The 22,593-nt window shown below is 45.5% G+C and overlaps 1 protein-coding gene across 1 annotated transcript in view; it reads right to left on the bottom strand.

Moving 5' to 3' along the window:
* Nucleotides 1-3,715: 3,715 nt before the first annotated feature.
* The window catches only part of LOC146197059 (uncharacterized), a 37,639-nt gene continuing 18,761 nt past the window's right edge, over nucleotides 3,716-22,593 (bottom strand). Inside the window, exons 8-16 of the mRNA XM_084598795.1 lie at nucleotides 13,963-14,118; nucleotides 13,514-13,642; nucleotides 12,201-12,488; nucleotides 9,747-9,800; nucleotides 9,575-9,655; nucleotides 8,607-8,693; nucleotides 7,638-7,971; nucleotides 5,725-5,878; nucleotides 3,716-4,278 (exon numbers count right to left, since the gene is read on the bottom strand). Of these exons, the coding sequence (XP_084454921.1) occupies nucleotides 3,946-4,278; nucleotides 5,725-5,878; nucleotides 7,638-7,971; nucleotides 8,607-8,693; nucleotides 9,575-9,655; nucleotides 9,747-9,800; nucleotides 12,201-12,488; nucleotides 13,514-13,642; nucleotides 13,963-14,118 (1,616 nt within the window). The 3' untranslated portion in view covers nucleotides 3,716-3,945. The remainder of the gene's footprint in view (nucleotides 4,279-5,724; nucleotides 5,879-7,637; nucleotides 7,972-8,606; nucleotides 8,694-9,574; nucleotides 9,656-9,746; nucleotides 9,801-12,200; nucleotides 12,489-13,513; nucleotides 13,643-13,962; nucleotides 14,119-22,593) is intronic.

Raw genomic sequence — 22,593 nt, 5'->3', positions numbered from 1 at the left:
AAAAAAAAACGTAAAGTTGGACAATTCCTCGGCCATAGTTCATTTATTGTTGACGGTATAGAGCGAAATAAGACGAAGAAAAACAGAAAGTGCTACCAATTTTTTTTCACAATCAACTGTTCACGCCTAGCGGCTGTCACACTCTCCTTCAATTCGCAGTTCACGTTTGATTAATTTTCTTCATCAATGCTCATCATATTTAGGTAACTCTCCGCCGTGATGGTGCAGTGGTTAGGGCGCTCGGCTACTGTTCCCAAGGTTGCGGGATCGAATCCTGGCTGCGGCGGCCGCTTTTTGATGGAGGCGACAAGCAAGGCGCCCATCTGTGAATTGTCAGTGCACGTTAAAAAACCCAGGTGATAGAATTTTCCGGAGCCCTTCACTACGGCGTCTTTATAGCCTGAGTCGCTTTGGAACGTTATGCCCTATAAACCAAACCAAACATTTAGGTAAATAATGTGAACACCCACGCTTCATCAAATGGCCATTTTCTGGCAGTGCAACTAAACCGAGCATGTCTTCAATGCAGAGTCTGTTCACAGGTGCACGTTCGAGGTTCAAAGAGTTGTCTGTACATGTACGTAATATAGCAGTTCTGGTCAGCGACTGCGTGAATACTGGCACAGCCACAGAGTGAAACAGTGCTAAGCCACGCAATGCAAACGCGTCTACTTTTGCATGATGATGTTGCGCCAACACTTCTTCAGGACCCATACACACGTGTGAGTCGCACAGGCTGCGCGATGGTTTTGGTTGAATTAAGCAAAATTCGCAGACTGGCACATCGGTCGAAAAGCGACATTTACAGACCAGTCGCACATGGTTCAGCGTTCTAGCTTTGCAACTGCGTGTTTATAAACCGCTAACCAATAAGTGGCGCAGCTGAAATGAAGGGGCTCATTCACATCCGCCTCCTCTTTTTCGGCAAACAGTCACAATCGACAAGTCTCGTTCCGAACGAGACGAGTTCGAGAAAGCAGCCCGTTGATCGTCCATGCAAGTGTGAACATCGGTACAGCTGGGTAACTGATTCCTGCTCGCAAGCAACAGCCAGCCTCACACTCTTGGCAGCTCGCAGTTCGAAACGGACCTTAGACATAACGAGCCGTGTCTTTTAGTGCGCACGACTCTGCTAGCAACTACGTGTGAACACTATGCCTTAATGAACCTGCGGAACGTTATCGCAGTTCTGCTAAATTGAAGCCACTAATTCATGAGCTACCAGCTGATCCTCCCATCTATAAATAATTCAGCGACATGGCGTACTGAAATTATCAAGTGACTTTATCGAACAAATTTCATGAGTGAACCTTATCATGCTTGAGTGCTATTTAAAATTTGTGATTTTTCAATGTCCTTCGGGAAGGGACGTGATTCCTACAATGTGTGGTCCTGAGCAGTATGTACAGTCGTGAGCAAAAGTGGTATACAACACGCAGCCGGTGGCGGTGCTCGAGAAAACTGCATTTCAGTGCTACCTAGCATCAACTAACTGGAATTGAGACAATTGTGGTGGTGCTCCATTTTATCGGCATGCATATGTCGCAGTCGCTTTCCCTGTCACAATCACTAGATGGCGTTTCGATGCTGTTTTTCTGACCATCGCCACTGGCTGCGTATTGTATACCACTTTTTCTCACGACTGTACACATGGTTTGGACGCCATGTATTGCTACAACTATTCTTCTGTTTTTGTAAGCACCAGAGTGGAGTGAACGCTCCAGGCCTCCCCAGGGCACTATTACTCGTGCTAACCGTAGCGAATGGCCAACTAGATGTGCCGTCGTCTCCGCTGGGTAATGCCACCTCGCGTAATTTCATCCGGGAAGTAAAAGTGCAACATCTTTCAGCAGCCTGCAAGAGAGAGGGACGCAGCTCCGTTCGGATTAATCGCTTGTCGCCCAATCGCAAACGGTGCCGCAGAGTGCCCAGATTTCCTGCAGCTATATTGCGCTGCTTGGAAGTGTTCACCATCAGCATCAGGAAAGGTGTGACCAGGGCTGCAGTTCCGCTTCAACAGAGAAACCTCTGTAACAATTCGGAATTACTGGTTGGAGAAAAATTCGCAATGCAGTAAAGCAATGACCATTTCTACCAAAACGAAGCACAAGGAACTCTAAAGCACAAGGAAACATCAAAAACTGGGCTCTAGTTGTCCTATGCAAGAACGTGCGGCATCGGACGCTTTTAGTAATTGATGCTAAGGCACAGGCCACCTTCTTGGTCAGCAGGTACGATTGTTCAGCTAATTTCTCTCCAGTAACGTTCAGTCTTTTTTTTCGCACCTAGAAGGTAGAGCGGGCAATAAAAAATAAGAATTACAGTGTTCTGCCCGAACCGTCTTAACACCAGAACAGCTTTTTCGCACATAGTGTGCGTTCTAGCAGCGACCCAGTGGTGAAACTACAAGGACTAGTTTGCTGTACAGATTTTTTCGCTGCCTGGCTCGATGTTGCTGAAGCATTTGTGGGCACCTGTAGCGTATAGCTGATTGCTGTGATACAGGGAAGCGCCAGTCATCGTTTAACTAGCAGTGTTGCAGTATCTGGTTAATAAAGCCTGCTCGGGTTGCTGCAATCACTGAAAAACAGTGTAGCCATTGTCGATTGACTTTCTTCTTTACCTTTAGAGAATTAGCTCTACTGTGTTCATTTTCGAGTTTCGCGTTATTACTCGTTATCACCTCATGCGTTACCCAGATGGCGCCACGTACTCTAGCGCCGCGTGATGTTTCACCTCACTCTGTGAAGCAAACATTGTCTTCACCTCGCGCTGCGCAACAAAATCGTCGTTTTCATCACAGCCGATCACGCCTCGTATAAAACCACAAAACGCTCTCTTTAACATCGATATCTTCATGCAGTTCCGCCTGCATCGCTCCTTCGTTTAACATAGGTTAATACGCCATATACGTACGCCATCTCGCTAAAAACAAAGACGCAGCTGCGCCAGAAAGGCTGTCGAGATCATCGAACAACGAGAAGCCAGACTAGCCCATTGGCAAAAACCTTACCAAGCGCAGAAGCGAGCCAATTACGAAGCGGCAACAATGACTGCGGCTCCGGCTGATGGCTAACGCTGGTGAAACTTTATTCAAAGATAGTTGAACCTCTTCAACTTTTTCCTCGTAGGGGTTTCTATGCAAAAGGCTACGCTGCAAACGCTGGAAGGGAAGGAGCTTCAAGCTCATCTTGTTAGACTCCTCCGTGTCGAGCTAACTTTATCAAAATGCTACGACTGAAAGTCGTCCATTCGCGATCCCTGATAATTTTAGGGGGATGCGAAATACGAACGATTTTTTTTTTCCTGGCTGAGTATTGAGGGAAATAAGGTAAGTGAGTGGAATAACATTCATTTGGGTTCGTACTCCATTTGGCATTTCTCTCACTAGGCGTGCCCGATTTCTATTGAAAGGACTCCTTGCCACATGTTATAGGCCGTCTGTGCTCATTGGCTGGATGATTTATCACCAGGCGCGTAGCCAGGTATTGAGCTGGATATCGGGGGTATCATATTCCCCCCAAGGCTAGTTCTATCTGCAGCTCCCCACTGACTTAACGTCAGCCATTTCTTATGGCGCTTCAGGTTCGCAACGGCATTCGTTGGCTTCCTGCCCACACATATGGGGAGAATGAAGCATTTGGTCACAGTTTTTAAAGCAGAGAAGACGCAGAGAAGACCACAGAAAGTAGGATTTAGAAGTTCAGATGCAGTTATAGGCAAACCCCTGTAAGTCCCTGATCGTAGCCATCATGAACTTTATTCACTAAACGTCGCGTAATAGAGGAAGAAACAACGCCTTTAAACACAAAGTTAAAACAAAAAGTAAGCTTTTGTCACGGTTCTTTACTTGCTCCTACATTCCTTGACCTCTCTTAAAGGTGGGTGGGGCCGCCAATAATAGAAAGGCACGCCCCGATCGGGAGTCCGTCGCCAGGCAGCTGTTCAAGCGCTGGTCTTCGACTGAGCCGCCTCGGTGGCGTTGAAGAGCAGCGGGTAGAGGAGCTGGTTGCCGCTGTCTGTGGTGTAAAGGGACGCATCGCCCGGATTGTACGTTAGGAAGGTCGTGTTACCAAAGGGGTTGCTAAAGTTGAGCCTTGGCGCATCAGTGAGCAGTGAGCCTGCGTACAGGTCGTACGCAAGCCCAACGTCTGAGCTGTGCTCGCTCAGGCTGTTCACCGCGTATAGCACGCCGCACACTACGAACAAGTGCGCAACCTGTCGGTGATCCACCGTCAGGTTCCAGATGTACTCCGGCCGGAGGCTTTCCTCATGTACCTGCGCAGTAAGGCATAAAATGTCCTTGTGACATGCATTGTGGAAAAGCTGAGAATCACTTGATTGATTGATTGATTGATTGATTGATTGATTGATTGATTGATTGATTGATTGATTGATTGATTGATTGATTGATTGATTGATTGATTGATTGATTGATTGATTGATTGATTGATTTTAGTGATAACCTTTGGAATGTTCTACAATAACTTTGTGACAATAACAATTGTTAACATCCTGCTCTGCTCCAAATATGACCATCTCGTTTCCAGTTCGCCAAATCTACAAGGTGTACGTGCATCTGTAATCTATGGTGATTGGCTGCTGTCTCTATGCTGATAGCAGTTATAAGTGGCGCCCTCTATCTCTGGCGCCATCCATCTACCGCAGCCATTTCTCCGAAATTTAGAAGATCAAGCGAAAAGTCTGAGAGAATTTGTTGTCGCTACTGCCTTCGCATCTGCTCTTTCACCTCAATGCTTCGGTAAGGCTCGTAGTAAGCAACTTTATGTGGAAACAAAAGTTAGCGTCCTGACGCATCAAGGATAGTTTACCTACAAAAAAAAATTCAATCACACACCCCACGAAACAATCAGTGAAGAGAGGGGACCCATGATAGGAGTGTTAAATATTTACGTAGAGGGAGAGGAAGCATGCGGGCTCAACTCAGATGTGGTAAACGAAAACCCATGTCAGGGTACTGAGGGCATTTGTACGAATTTTTCGAAGAACATTGAGATGGGGCGCCGGAAGGCATTTGTATGATTCACCTGTATAAAGCCATATCAACCGCAATTTTAGACGGCAGTGGTCATCCTATCACACTGTCTCCCTATAGTAATCAGCTGCCTTGTGATAACAAAACTATACTGACTGAGACGTGCAATAAATTAATAGTCACTGATCGACTTAGTTAGCATTAACTCCATCAGAGGCCTACAGGCCATGGTATTTATGGAAAGGCAGTGAAGGACGCACGAGAAGCATCTCACCTTGAGTAGCATTGTGCAATAGTGATTTTGCATCTCACCTTGAGTAGCAATGGTAATAGTAATCGACCGACTTAGTCAGCATTAATTCCATCAGAGGCCTACAGGCCATGGTATTTATGGAAAGGCAGATAAGGACGCATGAGAAGCATCTCACCTTGAGTAGCATTGTGTAATAGTGATTTTGCATCTCACCTTGAGTAGCGGAAGTAATAGTGATTGACCGACTTAGTCAGCATTAACTCCATCAGAGGCCTACAGGCCATGATATTTATGGAAAGGGACGCATGAAAAGCATCTCACCTTGAGTAGCATTGTGTAATAGTGATTTTGCATCTCACCTTGAGCAGCAAACGTAATAGTGATTGACCGACTTATTCAGCATTAACTCCATCATAGGCCTACAGGCCACGGTATTTAAGAAAAGACAGAGAAGGACGCATGAGAAGCATCTCACCTTGAGTAGCATTGTGTTGTTGGACCTGCGGCTGGAGTAGCTGAGCCACACGCCGTTCTCGTCGGCCAAGATGTTGACGTAGTTCCTCTGTACCGCGTACAAGTAGCTTCCGTTGCGGTACACGGCATCGTCCAGCTTCAACCGTGCTGCCACCCTGACAATATTAAGGGCATTTCAGGAATGCACATTATCTTCGCTGTTGAGGAAATAATCATTAACCGTCTTCCCCAATACCTTTGAAATTGATAAGCGCAAAATTTTTCCTGTAGGCTTGCTTCCTAATCTTAACTAAACAAAGCATAAAATAAAAAAGTACGAAGCAAGCGTTCATGATGTCTTCCGGCCAAGCTAGACATATTCATTAGCAAACATCTGTCTCACCTACGATGCCAGGCCAAGTTCGTAGAGTACAACAAAAGACAAAGAGTGGATGGAAGAGGACACAAACAGGCGTTGACTGAAAAGTACTTCCACTGAGGGCAACAACACTTAAACAGCAAAACTCATGCTGAACGCGTGTCACAAAAGACACTCCTCTATCGTCGCATTTTTTCTTGCCAAACCTTCTTGTTCTTACTTTTTTTTATGCGGTAGTACTTTTGGAGGAGTAAACCAATTTCATAATTTTGTAAATTAAGCGAACAATAACTGACTCGTTGCTTTCCATTTGGGACGGCTTGAAAAACTTCTGACATTTGAAGTGTGATTTCGTCTCGATGACGACACAACCTGGAACTCAGAACACGGAGCTCCGCTGTACTTCGAGCACAGTACTGACAGAAACGAACTTGATGCAGTCCTGAGCGCACTCCCCTTTCAGTGGCCTGGTCCTGTACTGAAGAAAGCCAACAGCCATTGAACTTTGGAAATTATAGGGAATGATGTTGTCTTTATTTGTGGAGTTTGCCAATAAGAAATTATGCAATAATCCATATTTTACCTGAAAGATTTTTCATTGCAAAATAGAAGTGAGGTGCTGTCCAAATATATGATACCTCCGTAATCAACGCACAGTGTTATAACAGTTCAGCCACGGGATAGGCTATCAAATCTTCAGTTTTGAGGTTGAAGTGTAGCTGAGCTGACAGTAGCCTGACCTAGAGACATTCACTAGTACCACCCCAATCCATAGCGAGGGATGTGCAATGTTCTGTCATCCCAGAAGAGCCACGTAGAACTGCTACATGTATCATAGGGAACTAAACAGTGTTTTCGCACTCCCGTCACCTGCATTGCAAAAAAGCGTTTAATAATGCATTGCTGAGGTCCGATAGCTATTGGCTTCTTTCATACGCATGTCTTAATGAGTCCCTTATTTTTTTCCGAGTTAAATTCAAAAGAGAAAACTCAATGTGTCCTGAACAGTTATAATATTGAAGAGATATAGTGCATTGGGCAGATCCTCTAAGGTCATCAATAGGAGCTTTCCAATGTACATCAAGTAAAACGTATAGCAATATAGTTGCATCTTGACACCTGACATCTATGGCCATGAGGCAGTAATTAAATTGAAAGCAACGCAGTGAGCTATGAGAAGAAAACTGGTAGGAGGTAACTTCAAAGAGGGCGAATGCAGGATGGGTGATGAAGTAAACAGGAGTTGACGAAATCCTAGTCGAAATCAAGAAGGCAAGACAACCGATGGTCCCTTGGGATAGCAATGATGGTTACGCGATGTTATAAACGTGGCCGCTGGAGCCGAGATTCGGGTGGGCAGATGCGATAACGAAATATGCGGACGTATACGGTGAGCGCAGGTAGTGCAGGACTTGGCCACTTGGAGCTGTCTGAGATGATTTCGTGCTGCAGGAGACGTAGCTGGGCCAGTGATAACGATTATCCTGAATGAACAGTCATGCATAGTATAGCATTATTAAGTTACTGCATCAGGCATGCTGATCCACAGTACTCACTTTAGCGGGTCCCCGCTGCTTCGTCCCATCAGTGACACCCGGACGACGTAGTTTGTGTCGTTCTGGTGGTAGTAGAACGACCCGTTGTACAGCAGCTGACCGTTGCCGTGGAATGGAGTCGGGAGGCGCAGCGTACGGTAGCCCGTACCGCTCTGGAAGGCGGCCTTAGAGGGGAACTCTAGAAGCGAGCTGCTGTCCAGCTCGTTGGCCACGTAGAAGGTGTTGGGGTCGTAAGGCGTGCTCTCGCGCATCCAGTTGCTGAACGCGCCGCCGGGCTTCCGGTTCAACACTGGCTTGCCGATGCGCTCGATGACGCGACGCGTCACCAGGCACTCTGTTTCGGATTAGACGTTTGAAAAGAGTCTGAATATAAGTAGCGATAAATTATATTCTACACCTCCTGTCAGTTACGTTTGTACTCACATTAATGATACTGAATTTCTACTTTTCATACGCTCTTTAAGGTTGTATGTATGATTCCATGTGTACTTATTCCATCATGTTACTATCGTCGAGCAGCACACGTGGGAACGAGCACGGCAACAGTATCAAGATGAAGGATTCGTCTTTAGTTTTCCTCATGGTGCTGTACAGACGCCTATTAAAGAAGAGCCTCGCCTAAGAAGTAATTATGAATTTTTAGTACAAAAACACTATCCGGAAGCTACTACCTCAAGCAAAACCTCGTCTTGCTTGTGGAGCAGCTGTGATTGCTCAACTACTGAGTAACACTTTATAGCAGAGCGTTGCCGAGGTAGCGGTAAGTCCCGTAAGATGGCGCTGCAATCGTGTGGTCAATCAATTAATGAGGCGGCTTAACGAAAAATGTGAGCCTCATTTGAGCCAACTACACAAAGCTACAGGCATGACGAAACCAAAACCTGCGCAACACCTAATTCTAATGCCGTGCTTTTGCACGATATTAGAATGTTAGCCATTATTATCTGCACTTTCCTTCGACTCGCTTACCCTGATTTCGTGGTCTCCTGGCCATCCAGTTAGTCCTATTTACGGTGCTGTCAACATTCTGAACGTTGATGATGTCCGTCAGTGTTCCTGCAAGATAATTGAAGAAGTGCAATAATTGACCATTTGTTCTGTGTTAGAAATGGTCGACTTCAATTACCATTACTCTGCAGTGGTTGTTTTCGTGCGAAAGCACTGCTTCACATTGTGAAACCTGATCTTGTGTGAATTCTCTGCACAGCTCAAGAAAAACAAGGAGACCTTCGAAGCGGAACTCAATTTGAACCCAGGAATTGCACGCGGGGACCGAGTTCGGAACATCGTGCAGTGCGTGGTGTGCGTGTGTACGCGTTCGTGCCCGATACAGAAGCGCATAGCTCTTCTCTTCACCTATGCACGTGTGTATACAGTTACAAACGGAAATGTCGCAAGTGTGTGCGAGGTCTCCTTAATAACTTGGATAACCGTAAGGAATTTCACTGTACCATGACATCGTCACCCTTCATTCGCGCCATAACTTTCCTTTAATTTCCTTTACTTCCATTTTTCCCCTTCCCCAGTATGGAGCAGCAGTCCAGGTTCTCTTTGCCACCGACCAACCTCCCCACATTTCCTTTCATTAAATAACCGTTATCTTTCTCATAGCTATCACCGCAGCTGATTATCCCGCGTGTTAAGACGCAGCACACTTTTAATCTGTGCATTGTACGTTTTCTTCATCAACTTCCATCTATGCGCAAAAGCTTTCGTATGTCTTACTCAGTGTACCTACATTAAAAAAACACATCTTTGTCTTTTTACTCTTCCCCTCTCATTAACACAATGTAGGCTATTTAAGTCTTGTTTCTTATATTTATTAGTTTGCACTCATTCGGAGGGAGAGCAATATTTAGAGTGGTTGTGGCGCTAAGTTTTCTGCTGGAGCAATTTTCCCGAAAAGAATGTGCACAGAACAGTAGTGCAGTACTCGCCTGGTCCACACGTCTTCAGCCGAGCGCTGCTGCAATCCGGGCACCGCCTGCAGTCGCCCATGGTATGTTTGGTCGGTGGTGCTGCCAAGAGCAAACACTCGTCAAGCGCCATGCTAATAAAGTCCACAGCATCAGCTGCCCGTCTCCGTGATCACGAGAAAGGCGTACTTACTGTGTCCGGCTGTCCTCTCTGAATCGTCAAACTCTTCGGTCCTTTCGTCCTCGCCTGGAAGGCATACAGGATAGGTTCATAAGTTATCCTAGGCCTTCGTCAGGCTTTTACCGGCTTTTCACTCAAGTGACCACTCAGCTTTTGGAAAACGAATTTCTATTTCATTTGACTTGTTTAATCCGATTTGGTTTGATTTAATCCAGTGGGTTTACCCCAATGCAAGGTGATGTTCAAATATTAGGCACTGGATACTGGCCGACTCCGGAATTACATGAAACCAACTGACACCGCTCAAGGGCATCAAAGTGTCCGTAAACCGGCAATTTCAGATCTCATCTTCATTGTAATGCACACAGTTGGCCGGTATCGAACTCCTAACCTTGGTCTGCCGAATCAAGCATTGAAGGCGCTTAGCCATAACCGCGGAGATGTGTCGCGATTTATGTGCGCGCATTAAAAACGGCGTATAAAAAAGTGCGAGTCATTCTCCGACCACAATTATTTAATTTTTAAATGCCCTGACATTTCGGAGGTGGTCGACTCCTTCTTCAGGGGTGAAAGAAGATAGTTGGGTTTGTATATTTAAGTCCATGTTGGGGAGGGTGATGAAGCTTGTCAAAGTCTGCGGTGTTTTAAGGTTGCGAAATGGGTGCAGTCAAGGCGTCGGGTTGGTTCCACGGCTGTGAGTCACAGTGCCGGTTTCCGAATGCTTTAACACTTTCTTTATTGTCGTGAACATCAAAGGATATACGATACCTGATATTAGCATCTAGCATCATCTACTCTGCACAATTTACAAAACACAATTGCACTGATTTTGCATAAAGATGGACAAAGCACATCTACAACATCGAAGTGCATAACAAAGAGAACACAGTACTCGCGTCAGAAACAAGAACATTGGTGTGGGAGTAATCACCTAACATATACGAAAAGCATGCATAATGTACTCTCAAGCACAATAGTCGTGGATTGAGCCTAAAAGGAATATAAGAATCGCCAAACATATGGACGCAAGAGAGTAGCAGTAAGCGAGTACAGATGGATATAATTATATAAGAACTGTCAAGAACATAAACACAATGACTAAAAGCAAGGAAATTAATGTGAATCTTAATCATGTTCAAATAGCGACTGAACTGAAAGATGTACCCCAAAATGTTTTGCAGGCTCACTAGACTCCAACGAATAGAGGTAGCGGCTGTAATCGTTTGTAATCCGAGCAAAATCTAATATATAAAGAGTGCTGCTGGCCTCAAGAAATGATTTCAGCGCCATGAATTTCCGTTTTTGCCGTGCACGCGTCAGCCACTGGCCTAACAACTTTTGAAGAATGAATTGTTTTCATCAAGAGCAGTCAGCTCCCACTTCAGTCTGGTCCTTATTATATTGTAGTAGTGATCCAATAAAATATTGGTTAGTTCTTCTACATTTTGTCCAAACCACATCCTTTTGCTGATTTGAGTACGCACTGACCTCAAAAATGGGCTCAGTGTACATCTCAAGAGCGAATGGCCAGAAGTGAGAGTGCAGGCGCACGTTTGGCTACTGCGTCTGCCTCGGTGTTTCCGGGAATAGGAAAATGCCTAAATATGCATCGGGACACTATAGTATTCTAGCTTTAGAGCGTTAACTCTACTCTATGCGTTTCTCAAGGTCACGTGAGCCCTAACGTCAAAACAACAACGTAGCGTGGCCGTCGCATAGCAACGACATATATACCACGTGACCAAGGCGGTACCATACCACGTGACTACAGGTTACACAACAGTTGGATAGCAACAACGGATGCATAAAGGCGGCACTCTTTCATTTCGCTATATATAGCCCTGTCTGGCGAGCCGGAACCTTTAGTATCAACATTTGTATACAATTTCTGAGCCGCCCGTTTGGCGCACAAGGTTCGGGGTGGTGTCAAATAATTCGGCGGGTCACGGAGCACAAAACTGCTAGCTTAGTCGGCACCTAATCTACGCAGCGGATTCGTACCGGCGACTTTCGCTCTCCCAAACCATTTCCACTGAGGATCGTCAAACTATCAACCCATTTCTCGCAGGACATTCCGGATAGGGTCAAACGATTCGTCGTTTTGCGCTGTACACATTGCGATCTAAATTTCTCTCACAGCGCTCATTTCGGATATACTAGTATACCGAATCGAAGAAGTATACCGAATATAGCGAAGGTGGGCCTACACCATGCGATCCGAATGTAAACGGTTTCAGCATTGCTGAATCAGTTTATCGAAAAAAAAAAAGCAGTATATTTCTACAGCTAAAGCTCGATAGTCGATCGCTACCTCAGCGTCTGCTCAGTTGTTTTAGTAGCCCAGGAAAATTCTCTTAGAACTTAATTTTAGAATTTAGCAGAGCCGATATCGACGTTTCAGTACTCCTCCAGCAAAAAATAAAAAATAAAAAAAGAAGGGGGCAGAGAATGATAGTTTATACACACTGTAGACGGTAAGCGATCCAATGGCCTGTCCCAAGGCGTTCTTGCTGACGCAGTGGTAGAGGCCGAAGTCCTGCGTCTCTACATCGGTCACGTTGAGCGTCATCAGAGTGGTGTAGCCGCGGTCCACCTCGCGCACCCGGTACTTGGGGCCGTCTTCGAGGAAGCGACCTGAGCGCAGCGTCCAAGTGTTCACCGCCGCCGGGAAGGATTCGACGATGCACTCGAGCAGCGCCCAGCCTCCCACACGGGTTGCCACCGACCACTGCTTGATCCGTACGAAGGGAGGAACTGGCGGTACAAGGGAGAAGTTTCTTTCGACCTTCAGTTCATTAAATGGCTCGTCAGTGAGAGTTATCGAGAAAACACTGAATAAGTGTTCGCATAATGCGACACGAATGTGAGCGTGAGTTGCATGTGGAAGGAAGACCCTTTATAGGATAATGTGACGGATGTTCTGTTAAGCCCCTGTTATGACCAGTATAAACAGCCAACGGGTGATGCGACCCTGCTTCGCAAAAGACATCATGCGGACGATGACACTTGTGTTCGGCAGGGTACTGCTAACCTTCGCCGGCTGAAGGAATATGTTACAAAAATAGACCCCCCCCCCCCCCCCCCCACCCTCCATACGCTGCAATACATTTTTACGCAAAGTGAAAGTAAAACGCCTGTTTCAAACACGAATACAGAAAAACCGTACCAGATGAAATCAGGCAAGTATCGGCTAATATGGGTTTAGGGAAGGGCAGATCGGGGAAGATTTAAAAAACGTTCGTTTAATATTAGTTGCCCCTGCAATTGTTACATTTAGAACGTTTGCTAATGCATCTTTTCAGCTGATTTTCTTGCCAGGCGGTAGTGCATTTATCAACAATTTCAATGTCCACGACTAGGACACAGTTTTCGTTAATAACCGCAGGCACCACCACAATCCTTAAACACCCGAATTTGACCAATTTGGACTGCCGTTTCTTTATATGGGCCCTACAGGAAATTTCATGGCTGTTAGCATTAGAGAGCTGTGGGAAAAAGTAGAAAGTGTCGAGTAAGACTTGTTGATGGACTGTGTGGTGCATTTGGACTAAAGGGAAATTCCACAGTTAGCGCCCATCCTCTATCTTTGTGTTTGTACTTTTTAGCGCTGTGGAAGTTTTCCTTTTGTAGAAAGTACCTCCTCCCATTTCTAACACCTGGAGTTAAGCACGCTGTAGACAGCATGTTGATCAATTGTGTGGTTTCAAACGCTGAAGAGCCAAGTAATGGGAAAAGAAAACAACGAGCAGATAGCAGGGGTAGTGAGCATGTGTACCTACAAGTGACCTCCAGGAGGACCTCCTTGGTAGCTTCCACGGGCACGCCGTTGGAGGCTGTGCAGAAGTACCGTCCCATTTCCTCTCTTGTTACTTGCGTCAGGTTCAGCTGGCCATCCTGGACAAGAGACTCTAAAAACGGCCACATAGAATGACGCGATCAGGTGTAAGACCGGTGTTTTCCCGGCGGCACTGAAAGTCGATCACTGTCCCTCCCCCTCCCCCATAGAAACAGGCACTTCGGTTACTAGGCCAGCGCTGCGCTTATTTTCAGAACCTCTCACCAGTAAACGTTCTTTGAGCTCGATTTCGTTAAGTTCGGCTGGGCAATGGTGATTCTTTTAAGGTTTCATCAGATCAGACTAGATTGGCTTCAGACGCAGTCTGTCCTGCCGAGTACTTTCAGTGGTGTTTTTTCAAGCATATTTAACGCGCCCCATATGCCAACTGACCGTGGAAACGTTCCCCATAGATAGGTCTGCCGTCATCCCTCCGCCAGGTGATGATGGGCTCCGGCTGGCCCGTGGCCGCACAGCGAAGCCGCACGTTTTCCCCCTCCCGGATGGTCACTGTTTGCACCGTCTGTGCGTCCACGATGGCCGGCGGAACTGCGAGACGACATCAGAACAAGGCAATAACGAATGGCGGTAAGTAAAGAATGAAGAGGGAGTGTGAGCGTGAGCGTGAGCTCACTCAAGTGTTAGTTCAGAAGCGGAATAGCATATGGAGGGAAAGGGCTCAAAACCGGGGAAGGGGGGGGGGGGAGAAGTGGTTGGGGTGGGCGATGAAAAAAAAAGTTTAATTCTAAGGACAACGCTATGGCAATACGCTATGCAAAGTCTCCGGCCACGGCCGATCGATGGAAGCGCACTGGGTGCGGCCTGCTGCGTCGCGCCGCAAGCGCGTCCTTGGGGAGTTTACAGTTGCGCCCGCTGTTTCTGCTGAGGGCGCCAGTGTTCGGGGACACGTCGCCGCCGGGGTCGCCGGCTCTGAGCGCGCGGTTTGCTTCCTTTCTTGGCGCGTTCGCCTCGCGTCTTCGTGGTAAACGCAAACTTTTTTGTGTGCGCGTGTGCAAGCACGTTAACGTTGAGACTGGATGCGTTTGTTTTTTAAGGTGAAAGCCGTTCCAGGCTCATGGAGCGAAAATCTATGCGCAGAAGCTTTTCCGGTTGTCTGTGCGTCGCATCTGTGCACTGGTGTGCCCGTCGCAAAAGCGGACGTGCAAGGAGGGAGATTAAAAATGAATATGATTGATGGTTATAGGCAATCAATAAAAGTTAAAAATAGACATTGATAGCGGTAATGACAATTGCTAATGACTAAAATGATTTGTAATGACCAGTATATCAAACTACGACATGTAATGACCGCAATTGATTAGAAGTTAGTAAAAGTGCTTAGCGAATTATGGTAATGACTATAATAGCTAGGCATGACTCATCATTACTGTTAATGACTACGAAATGACCAATATGTGAAACGACGACATGTAATGACAACTGCTGATTCTAAATGAGTAACCTGCTTAGTTATGAGTGATAAGGGCTACAATGACTACGCAGACAGACTCATCATGACTGAGAAACGACCAATATATCAAACGACGTCTTGAAATGACGTACTGTGGCAAACGATGAGAGGCATATGATAGGAGAAGGGTAGGCTTTCGCCGTCCTGCGCTTAAGAGACATCTAGAGACCCTCTAATTTTATCCGCTGAGCTCGCTTCAGGCAAAGACAGCAGCGAGGAGTGGAAATGCACTCGCTTCCTCTGAAATGAAAGCGACGCTCAGGTTAAAAAGTCCAGATGCTGAAGCATAATGCCCTGTCAGCTGCCATTGAATTTGCTACAAGGGAAAGCAGATTGGACTTGTTGGTGATTAATTATCGGTTAACCGTGCTAACAACGTGACGGGAACACAGGAGAAGACGGCACAACCGCGCTAGTTGTGTCGTCCTCTTTTCCTGTGCTCCCGACACGTTGTTTAACCTATTTAGTTACCAGGGAGCTGGCCAGTGAACTAGAATTTTTAACGATGTGTTGTGAAGCAGATGAACACGATTAGGTAGCACCAGAAGCTTTTCTCGCAGGTTATGTTGCGAGGACATATCAGAAAAAGCTACGAAGGTTTTTTTTTTTTTTTTTTTTTATAAGCATGCAATTTGTTCTAAATTTTGCCGCGCTAGTCTGAGTGGCCTTGCAAGTAAAGGAGCCTATGCATACAACATTTGTTTATACTGTTGAGACTGTTTGAGCCGATGCGATAAAATGAAAAGCCACGTTCCACAGAAAATCAGGCGCCCGCTCTTTCGGTGGAAAGTCGGAAAAAAACCTCTCTGGTAAGAGGCACTTTAGTTGGTGATATAGCCAGACACCTTTGGCGCTATGAGAACACATGACATGTTGAATGTGGCAGGAGCTGCCAAACCAGACAGGGTCAATAAGATGTAATGGTGAAAGGGGAATTATTGAAAGCGGGACCCTTAGATCCCAAGTCAGGCACACTATACTCCTATAGGGCACGTTCGTACGGCTTCGGTAAAGAGGCGCTTTATATAGCTATGTGTGGGGTGCTATTTTATATAATGCGGTGGCTTAAGGTTGCATTCTAATGATATGCGATAGAGGCAGCAATTACGGGATACGGTGAATAAGCAGGTAGCAAAGTGCGGGCACTCTAACGAGGCTCCTCAAGGAGACTTAAGAACCCCAAGTTTTGTTTATCACTACCAGGTTGTTGCTTAATTTATGCGATATTTGGTAATGGTTTTGAAGCGACATGTCAGTCGAGCAAGAGCCTGTTGCAGGAAATATAGTCAACTGGACCAGTTACAGGTTAATGAAAACCAAGGACAATGGAGGCTTGATGTACCCCGCAAAGGAAGTAATCAAGCTTTGTCAGCTTACGAGCACCTTCATTAACAGGATGATGAAGTCTGAAGAGGTCCGGCGAAGTAGCCAAGCTGTGTAAACTTTTGGTTTCATCATTGTTTTCTCACTGTACACAGTACCTGCAGCTAATCTATAAAAACAATGATCGTGCCCAAGCTAAGGCGCTATGCAAGATATTGTTAAGTTGCTGCCCCCACTGATAGCGAGCTGGGCTGGAAATGTCAACTCAACAATGGAGCGATGTTTATGGCTATGGCATAAACCTCTCTCAAGAAAGGTTTTCCGCCTGCGATTGGTAATTTTCTTCCTTTTTTTGTGTGTGGTCATTAAATAAGCGTACTCGGCTGCTCACTGAATCTCGGCTGCAGTTGCGCTCTGACGCGTGAGCATTCTTGTGATCACAGCTAAGTTTCACAACAGCAACACTCGATGCGCGTTCTTTCAATGAAAATTACGAACCAGCAAAATTGTATGGGTTTGCGAGCAGCCAATAAAAATAGTAATAAAACCTTTCGGCGCATATACGTAGCACCTTCAGGCATACCGGCTCTATCAAGCGCGCTTACTTTGTTCGGTCATGCAAAATGCGGGAAGCCATGACGGATAGCGTTCTGGCGTACAAAGTTTAATGTCTCCAACTGAGTAGAAGATCCCAGGTTATCATCTAGATTTAACCTAATAAGCATCTTCATATTTCCACTGTAAAATTTGTCACAGTGAGATAGAAAGGTTGGTTACATGTCGCATTTTCACAGAGGTTGCTCATAGTAGGACATTTTTTTATTGGATAGCGCTGGCAGCTTAGAACAGGTTGACGTCAATTTGTGTATAAAAGCTGTATGCAAAAATGAGTAAATGGTATGAAAATGACACACGAAATTTGCGGCATAGTTAATTAAGTGGTTATTCATTAGGCTGCCATGGCAGCTGAACAGCTTCGAAATGTTCACAGCCGGGTCACATTTTGATATGACGAACAACTGGATCCGAATGCAACATCATGGTAATGCGAGCTCTCCAATCGATTGAACCACCGTCACTATAAGTTTTTCGGGGTACACTCCAGTATACATCCTTGCCGAGCAAGTGCTAAGTGCTGACATGGTCACACTAGACATGACAGTATATACTAATTCTTGTTGCCAAATTGTATGAAGCGGAGCTCTCATATCCTTAAAATAAAACGCTTCTACCACGCCGACGCCTCCTTCAAAGCGCAGCCAGGCGCTGCTCTCCGCGCGCGGCTGTCCCCGAACGGTGGCGCCGCGGCGGTGGCGACTGGAAGTAGGCGCCTCCCGCCGGTTTCGGGCGACGTAGCAGGCCGCACCTAGTGCGCTTCCATCGAGCGGCCGTGCTCCGGCTTTTCCTTCTGTTGAGGAGCGCCAAGGTACTTGAATATGTATATGTGGCACGAGTGGGACTCAAACAATGCCTGTCAGCCCTCAAATAGATATTCTGCTATGTTTAAAATCACCTCATTAAGAAACCTCTTGCACATCAAGCCCTAAATTGAGACATGCAGAGCTATGCCTGCAAGACGAAAGATATGATGTTCCTGATTCGCGTATTGAGCAGGAAAGTTCGGAAAGGTCAGAACAAATACGGAAATGAAATCTTGAAACTCTATAGGGTTCGTTTAAAACCTACGACATGCAGATAAACGGTGACATGCTAATGTGTGTAGGGCACGTTTCGGCACGGCGCTCTGAGTTGGTCGCGTTTCTTAATTGTGCGTTTATAAGCCACCAATTAGTCCCATGTCGGCAGGCTTGACCAGACATCCCAGCGCGCGAATGTGAACATCACGAACTAGATAAACAAGCCAGCTCATTTTCTGTGTTCCCTGTATGGCCAGGGTGCATGATTTTATCGAAAATGGGGCGGCATTTACATTTCTAGCAATGTTTCACATGGGTTGCGGAATGTCGCCAATCGGTATGATGTAGGCACAGTAATGTCAGCCCCCACGAAATTTTCAGGTGTGTGTGCTTTGGTTAGAAGAAAGGCAGACACGTTAAAAAGTGAGCACCGCTGCTATGTTAACCATAAATCTAGGTATGTACAGTGCAGAACGCAGGTAATTTACAAAATTCCTCTTTCTTGTGAAAAATACTACATAGGGCAGACTGGCCGTTGTTTGAATGCCCGGCTCTTTGAACATAGAAATTCTTTAACCCGAACATCACAGGGTGCATGGCACGGGAATCACTGTATCGTGACTGGCGATGGAGCCAATGAGTACAGGAAGTTGTCTAGCTCTGCTCGTTGATCAGAAAGAATTAAGCGGCGCTGGAGCAAGCTAATAGCTTCTGATGATGATTTTCAACGGCTCAACTGATCAGGGCCTTAAAATTCAAGGCCATGAAATACCTAGAGTAGCCGAATATAAATATTTGGGGGTATGGGTAAACGAAGGATTGGCATACATTGGAAAGCATGAGCAATCACTTAAGGCCATAGGGCGAAGGAATGCCGGGATAATGAAGCATAAGACATTGTGGGGATACAATAGGTATGAGGTATTGAGGGGTATTTGGAAAAGAATTATGGTGCCCGGACTTACTTTCGGAAATGAGGTTTCGTGCCTAAAATCAGAGGTACAGTCGACATTAGAAACAAATCAGAGATTCGTTGGACGATTAGCACTAGGTGCCCACGGCAAAACTACAAATGAGGCGGTACAGGGAGATATGGGCTGGGCATCTTTCGAAGTACGGGAAGCTCGGAGTAAAATATTATATGAGGAACGCCTGAGGAAATTGGACAGTAACAGATGGGCAGCTAAAGTATTTAAATACCTGTACCTAAAAAGCGTTGACTCACAATGGAGGTAAAGAACTAGGAAACTAACTAGTAAGTATGCTAGTAACAAGGACGGAGAAATAAAAAGCATTAAGCAACAGGTGAAAAACACAGAAGGTAAAAATTGGATAAATTCGATGGAAAAGAAACAGAGTGTGGAATTATACCGAAAGTGGAAAATGCAGATCAGGAAGGAAGATTCCTTTGATAACTCAAGAGGCAGTGCCCTAATTTTTGAAGCTAGATCAGGGTGCCTTAAAACACGCTGTTACAAAAAGAAATTTAACAATGGAGATGACGCATGTGCTGTATGTGGAAACTCCAGTGAAACAATGGACCATATTATACTCGAATGTAATGGTATCCATCCGGAAGTTGATGCAGGCGCAATCACTGTTCCTGAAGATCTGGGGTTTAGAGATACCAGTGGCCGGGTGAATAAACCGGCAGTGGAAACTAGCGAAAAACGACTGGAAGATTGGTGGCTTAAAAGCAGAGAAGTGACACAATGTTAGTAATGTTAGTAATGTAGGAACAAAGTTTAATAAATAGAATGATGGTTTAGTTAACCATTCTAAATCAATAATTAAGATATAGGGAGAAAAATGAGCATGATAGCTACTGCTACCACCCCGTTTCAAAGGGGACGCTCCTATATTCCATCCATCTTCCATCCTTCCATCCAGCTTTCATGGAGTAGGAATAAGTGGCGCACGAAGATGCGCGAAGAATGTGAGAGGGAAATAACTGCGTCATTGATAATAGGCATGCGTTCTAGAGTAGCGATAGAAGAAGGGTTACTGTATCGGCCACATGTATGAAAGGAATGACCTGGTTGCCAGGATTTGAAAGTTACATACCACTGGATCAGTGCCCAATGGTGTGGCATCGGTGTATATATCGATATGCATGGATAAAGGAGGATTTTATTGGGGTGCATGCGCTTTCCAGTGGATATTGTTCATTCTAAATGTCATAGGATTGGTTAGATGGGTGAGGCGCATGTTGGCAGGAAGGCATGAAGACTATCCGAGAATAGATCGATCAATAGAAGGCAAGCTTTCTTTGTCTATAACCCGGAGAAATTGCGTGGCGCTGAATAGGTAAAGACGATCCGAGAATAGATCGATCAATAGAAGGGAAGCTTTCTTTGTCTATAACCCGGAGAAATTGCGTGGCGCTGGGTAGGTAAATCAGCTGCCTGTCTCTGCGGATGGTTAGTGACGTGGACAGGGGAAGAAAGGGGCCCGTTTGGTAGAGCCTCTGGGCTGAAGTATGACCAGGGACTGTAAGGGATCCTTTATAGAGACTGTTGAGCGCTGGCGAAACTTTATTTACTTTTGTGTGAGTTCAAAATACGATAGAACACATCAATTTTTCTTAGTGCAAAAGCATTGTACTAATTGGAAGGTTTCTTTTACTTGCACTCTGTATTGGCGTTTAACATCACGTATGACCAGGCGAATAATGTAGTGGCGCCTGCTGTTTGCCGAACTAACATTCATATACGGGGACTTTTCATGAACATAAAAACCTCTTAGATTGGACAGTGTGGTAAATGAAGCGACATGCGAAGGTTGACTGATCTTTGATAACGGGCACGCGATAAAAAAGGAGCTCGAACGTTTTTGGCGCTCGCTGGAGTCCTGCGGAAGTCAGAAACTCGGATACATTGTATAATATTATTATAATATATTAATATAATATTGTAAGTCTTGTTGGAATGTGGCATCTACCTCCTCTGAGAAGCCTTGGGTGCCCAAAGTGCGAGGTCTAAGCATAAAATATGTGAGATCGGTGTGGAATATCTTGGAGTTGGCATGAAATGAGGGCTATCTATCAAGGTTTAAAATTACGTCAGAAAGAACAGCACTTTAATGTGTGTCGCAGATGAGACCAAAGAGAGAGGAATTCTCGCCTGCTATGCGAAAACATGAAATGCGACCTCTGAGGAAGGAAAATATTTACATGCAGAGAGGAGAACACCCACACTCAGTTTTTTGGACACTGCGGAGTATGTGATCATGGGAGATATTATTGAAGGCGTTTGGCACATATAGTGTAACCAAGAGCCCCGCCGGAGTGGCGCAGTGGTTACGGCGCTCGACTAGTGTGCCCAAGGACGCGGGATTGAATCCCGACCTCGGCGGCTGCGTTTCGATGGAGGCAAAACGGAGCGGCGTCCGTGTGCTGTGCGATGTCGGTGCGCGTTAAAGAACCCCAGGTGGTCGAAATTTCCGGCGTCCTCCACTACGGCGTCTCTCATAGCCTGAGTCGCTTTTGGACGTTAAACCCCACAGACCAACCAACCATAGTGTAACCAAGACATGGACTTGGAACGAGGACAGGAAGATGAAGTCATGCTGAATAGGCAATAAGTGGTCATGTGTATATAGATTAGTGGGGGCGAAAGCCAATCTACTTTTATTAGAGAAAACAAAATATAATTTCAAGATGACGCTGAGACCAATTTAACGCCATTTTCTCTATCATTTTACCCTCTAAGAAGGTGAAAAGAATGTGACAAAGACTTTGCAGCGCCTGAATTGCCCGATTAGGGTTCGTTTACTTCCCGGTCATATCCCCCATCCCTTTCCCTTCATCCCCCCCCCCCCCCCTGGAGTGCCTGACTGTCGTGGGCAAAGCTGGAACACCAGCTTGCCTTGGTCAACTAGACTCAGGGCATGTTGAATAATCTGCGTTCTTTAATAAACTACCTCTTTCTCTAGCTCACTCTGCCTGAGGAACCTGCAATACAGCGTCATGTCATGAACCGAGATTTTTCAAGTAATATGAAAACAGTTAAAGAGGTGTCTTCACTGAACCTGTGCTATATCAGCCACTTGCTCTGTAATATTCTTTAGCAAAAAAAAAAAGAAATTGGTGCGTTTGTCCTTAAGGTTTTGTTCCAGGCATTCAAAAATCAATGTACAGTAGTTGCTTCACGCATAACGAAATTTTCTGCAGGATCAGCTACACTACAGATAGGCCCTAACGATGAGTCTTCAAACAGGAGGGAATTATTGCTTCCCATAGGCCTTCCTTCAAGGGAATATTTCAGCATGTGCTGAATAATAAGCGAGAGAATCAAACATTTTACACCCTTCTCTGAATTATACTTCGCTTGCATTTCGAACTCTAAACATCATGCTGTTCCACTTGACGTTTGGGGGCTAATTTTTGTATGCTAGTATACAAACGAAATTATGAAATAAATAAATAAATGAATAAATAATGTAGTGTAAAATATTGAAATTTATAAACAATAAAATAAAGTACACAGCATTAGAGGCTACCGCCTGAGATTTCCAGCGCAAAGTCAGCCGGGATAGTCGACTAAATGGCATTCGGGTCCTAATGGCCCGGAATTATGGGACGCCGTAAAATTA

Source organism: Amblyomma maculatum, chromosome 3 (genome assembly GCF_055883805.1).
Source record: "Amblyomma maculatum isolate TAMU_Amacu chromosome 3, ASM5588380v1, whole genome shotgun sequence".
In the NCBI taxonomy this organism is placed as follows: Eukaryota; Metazoa; Arthropoda; class Arachnida; order Ixodida; family Ixodidae; genus Amblyomma; species Amblyomma maculatum.
The sequence above is the reverse complement of the archived record's forward strand: the minus strand, read 5'-3'. Positions and strand labels throughout refer to the sequence as shown.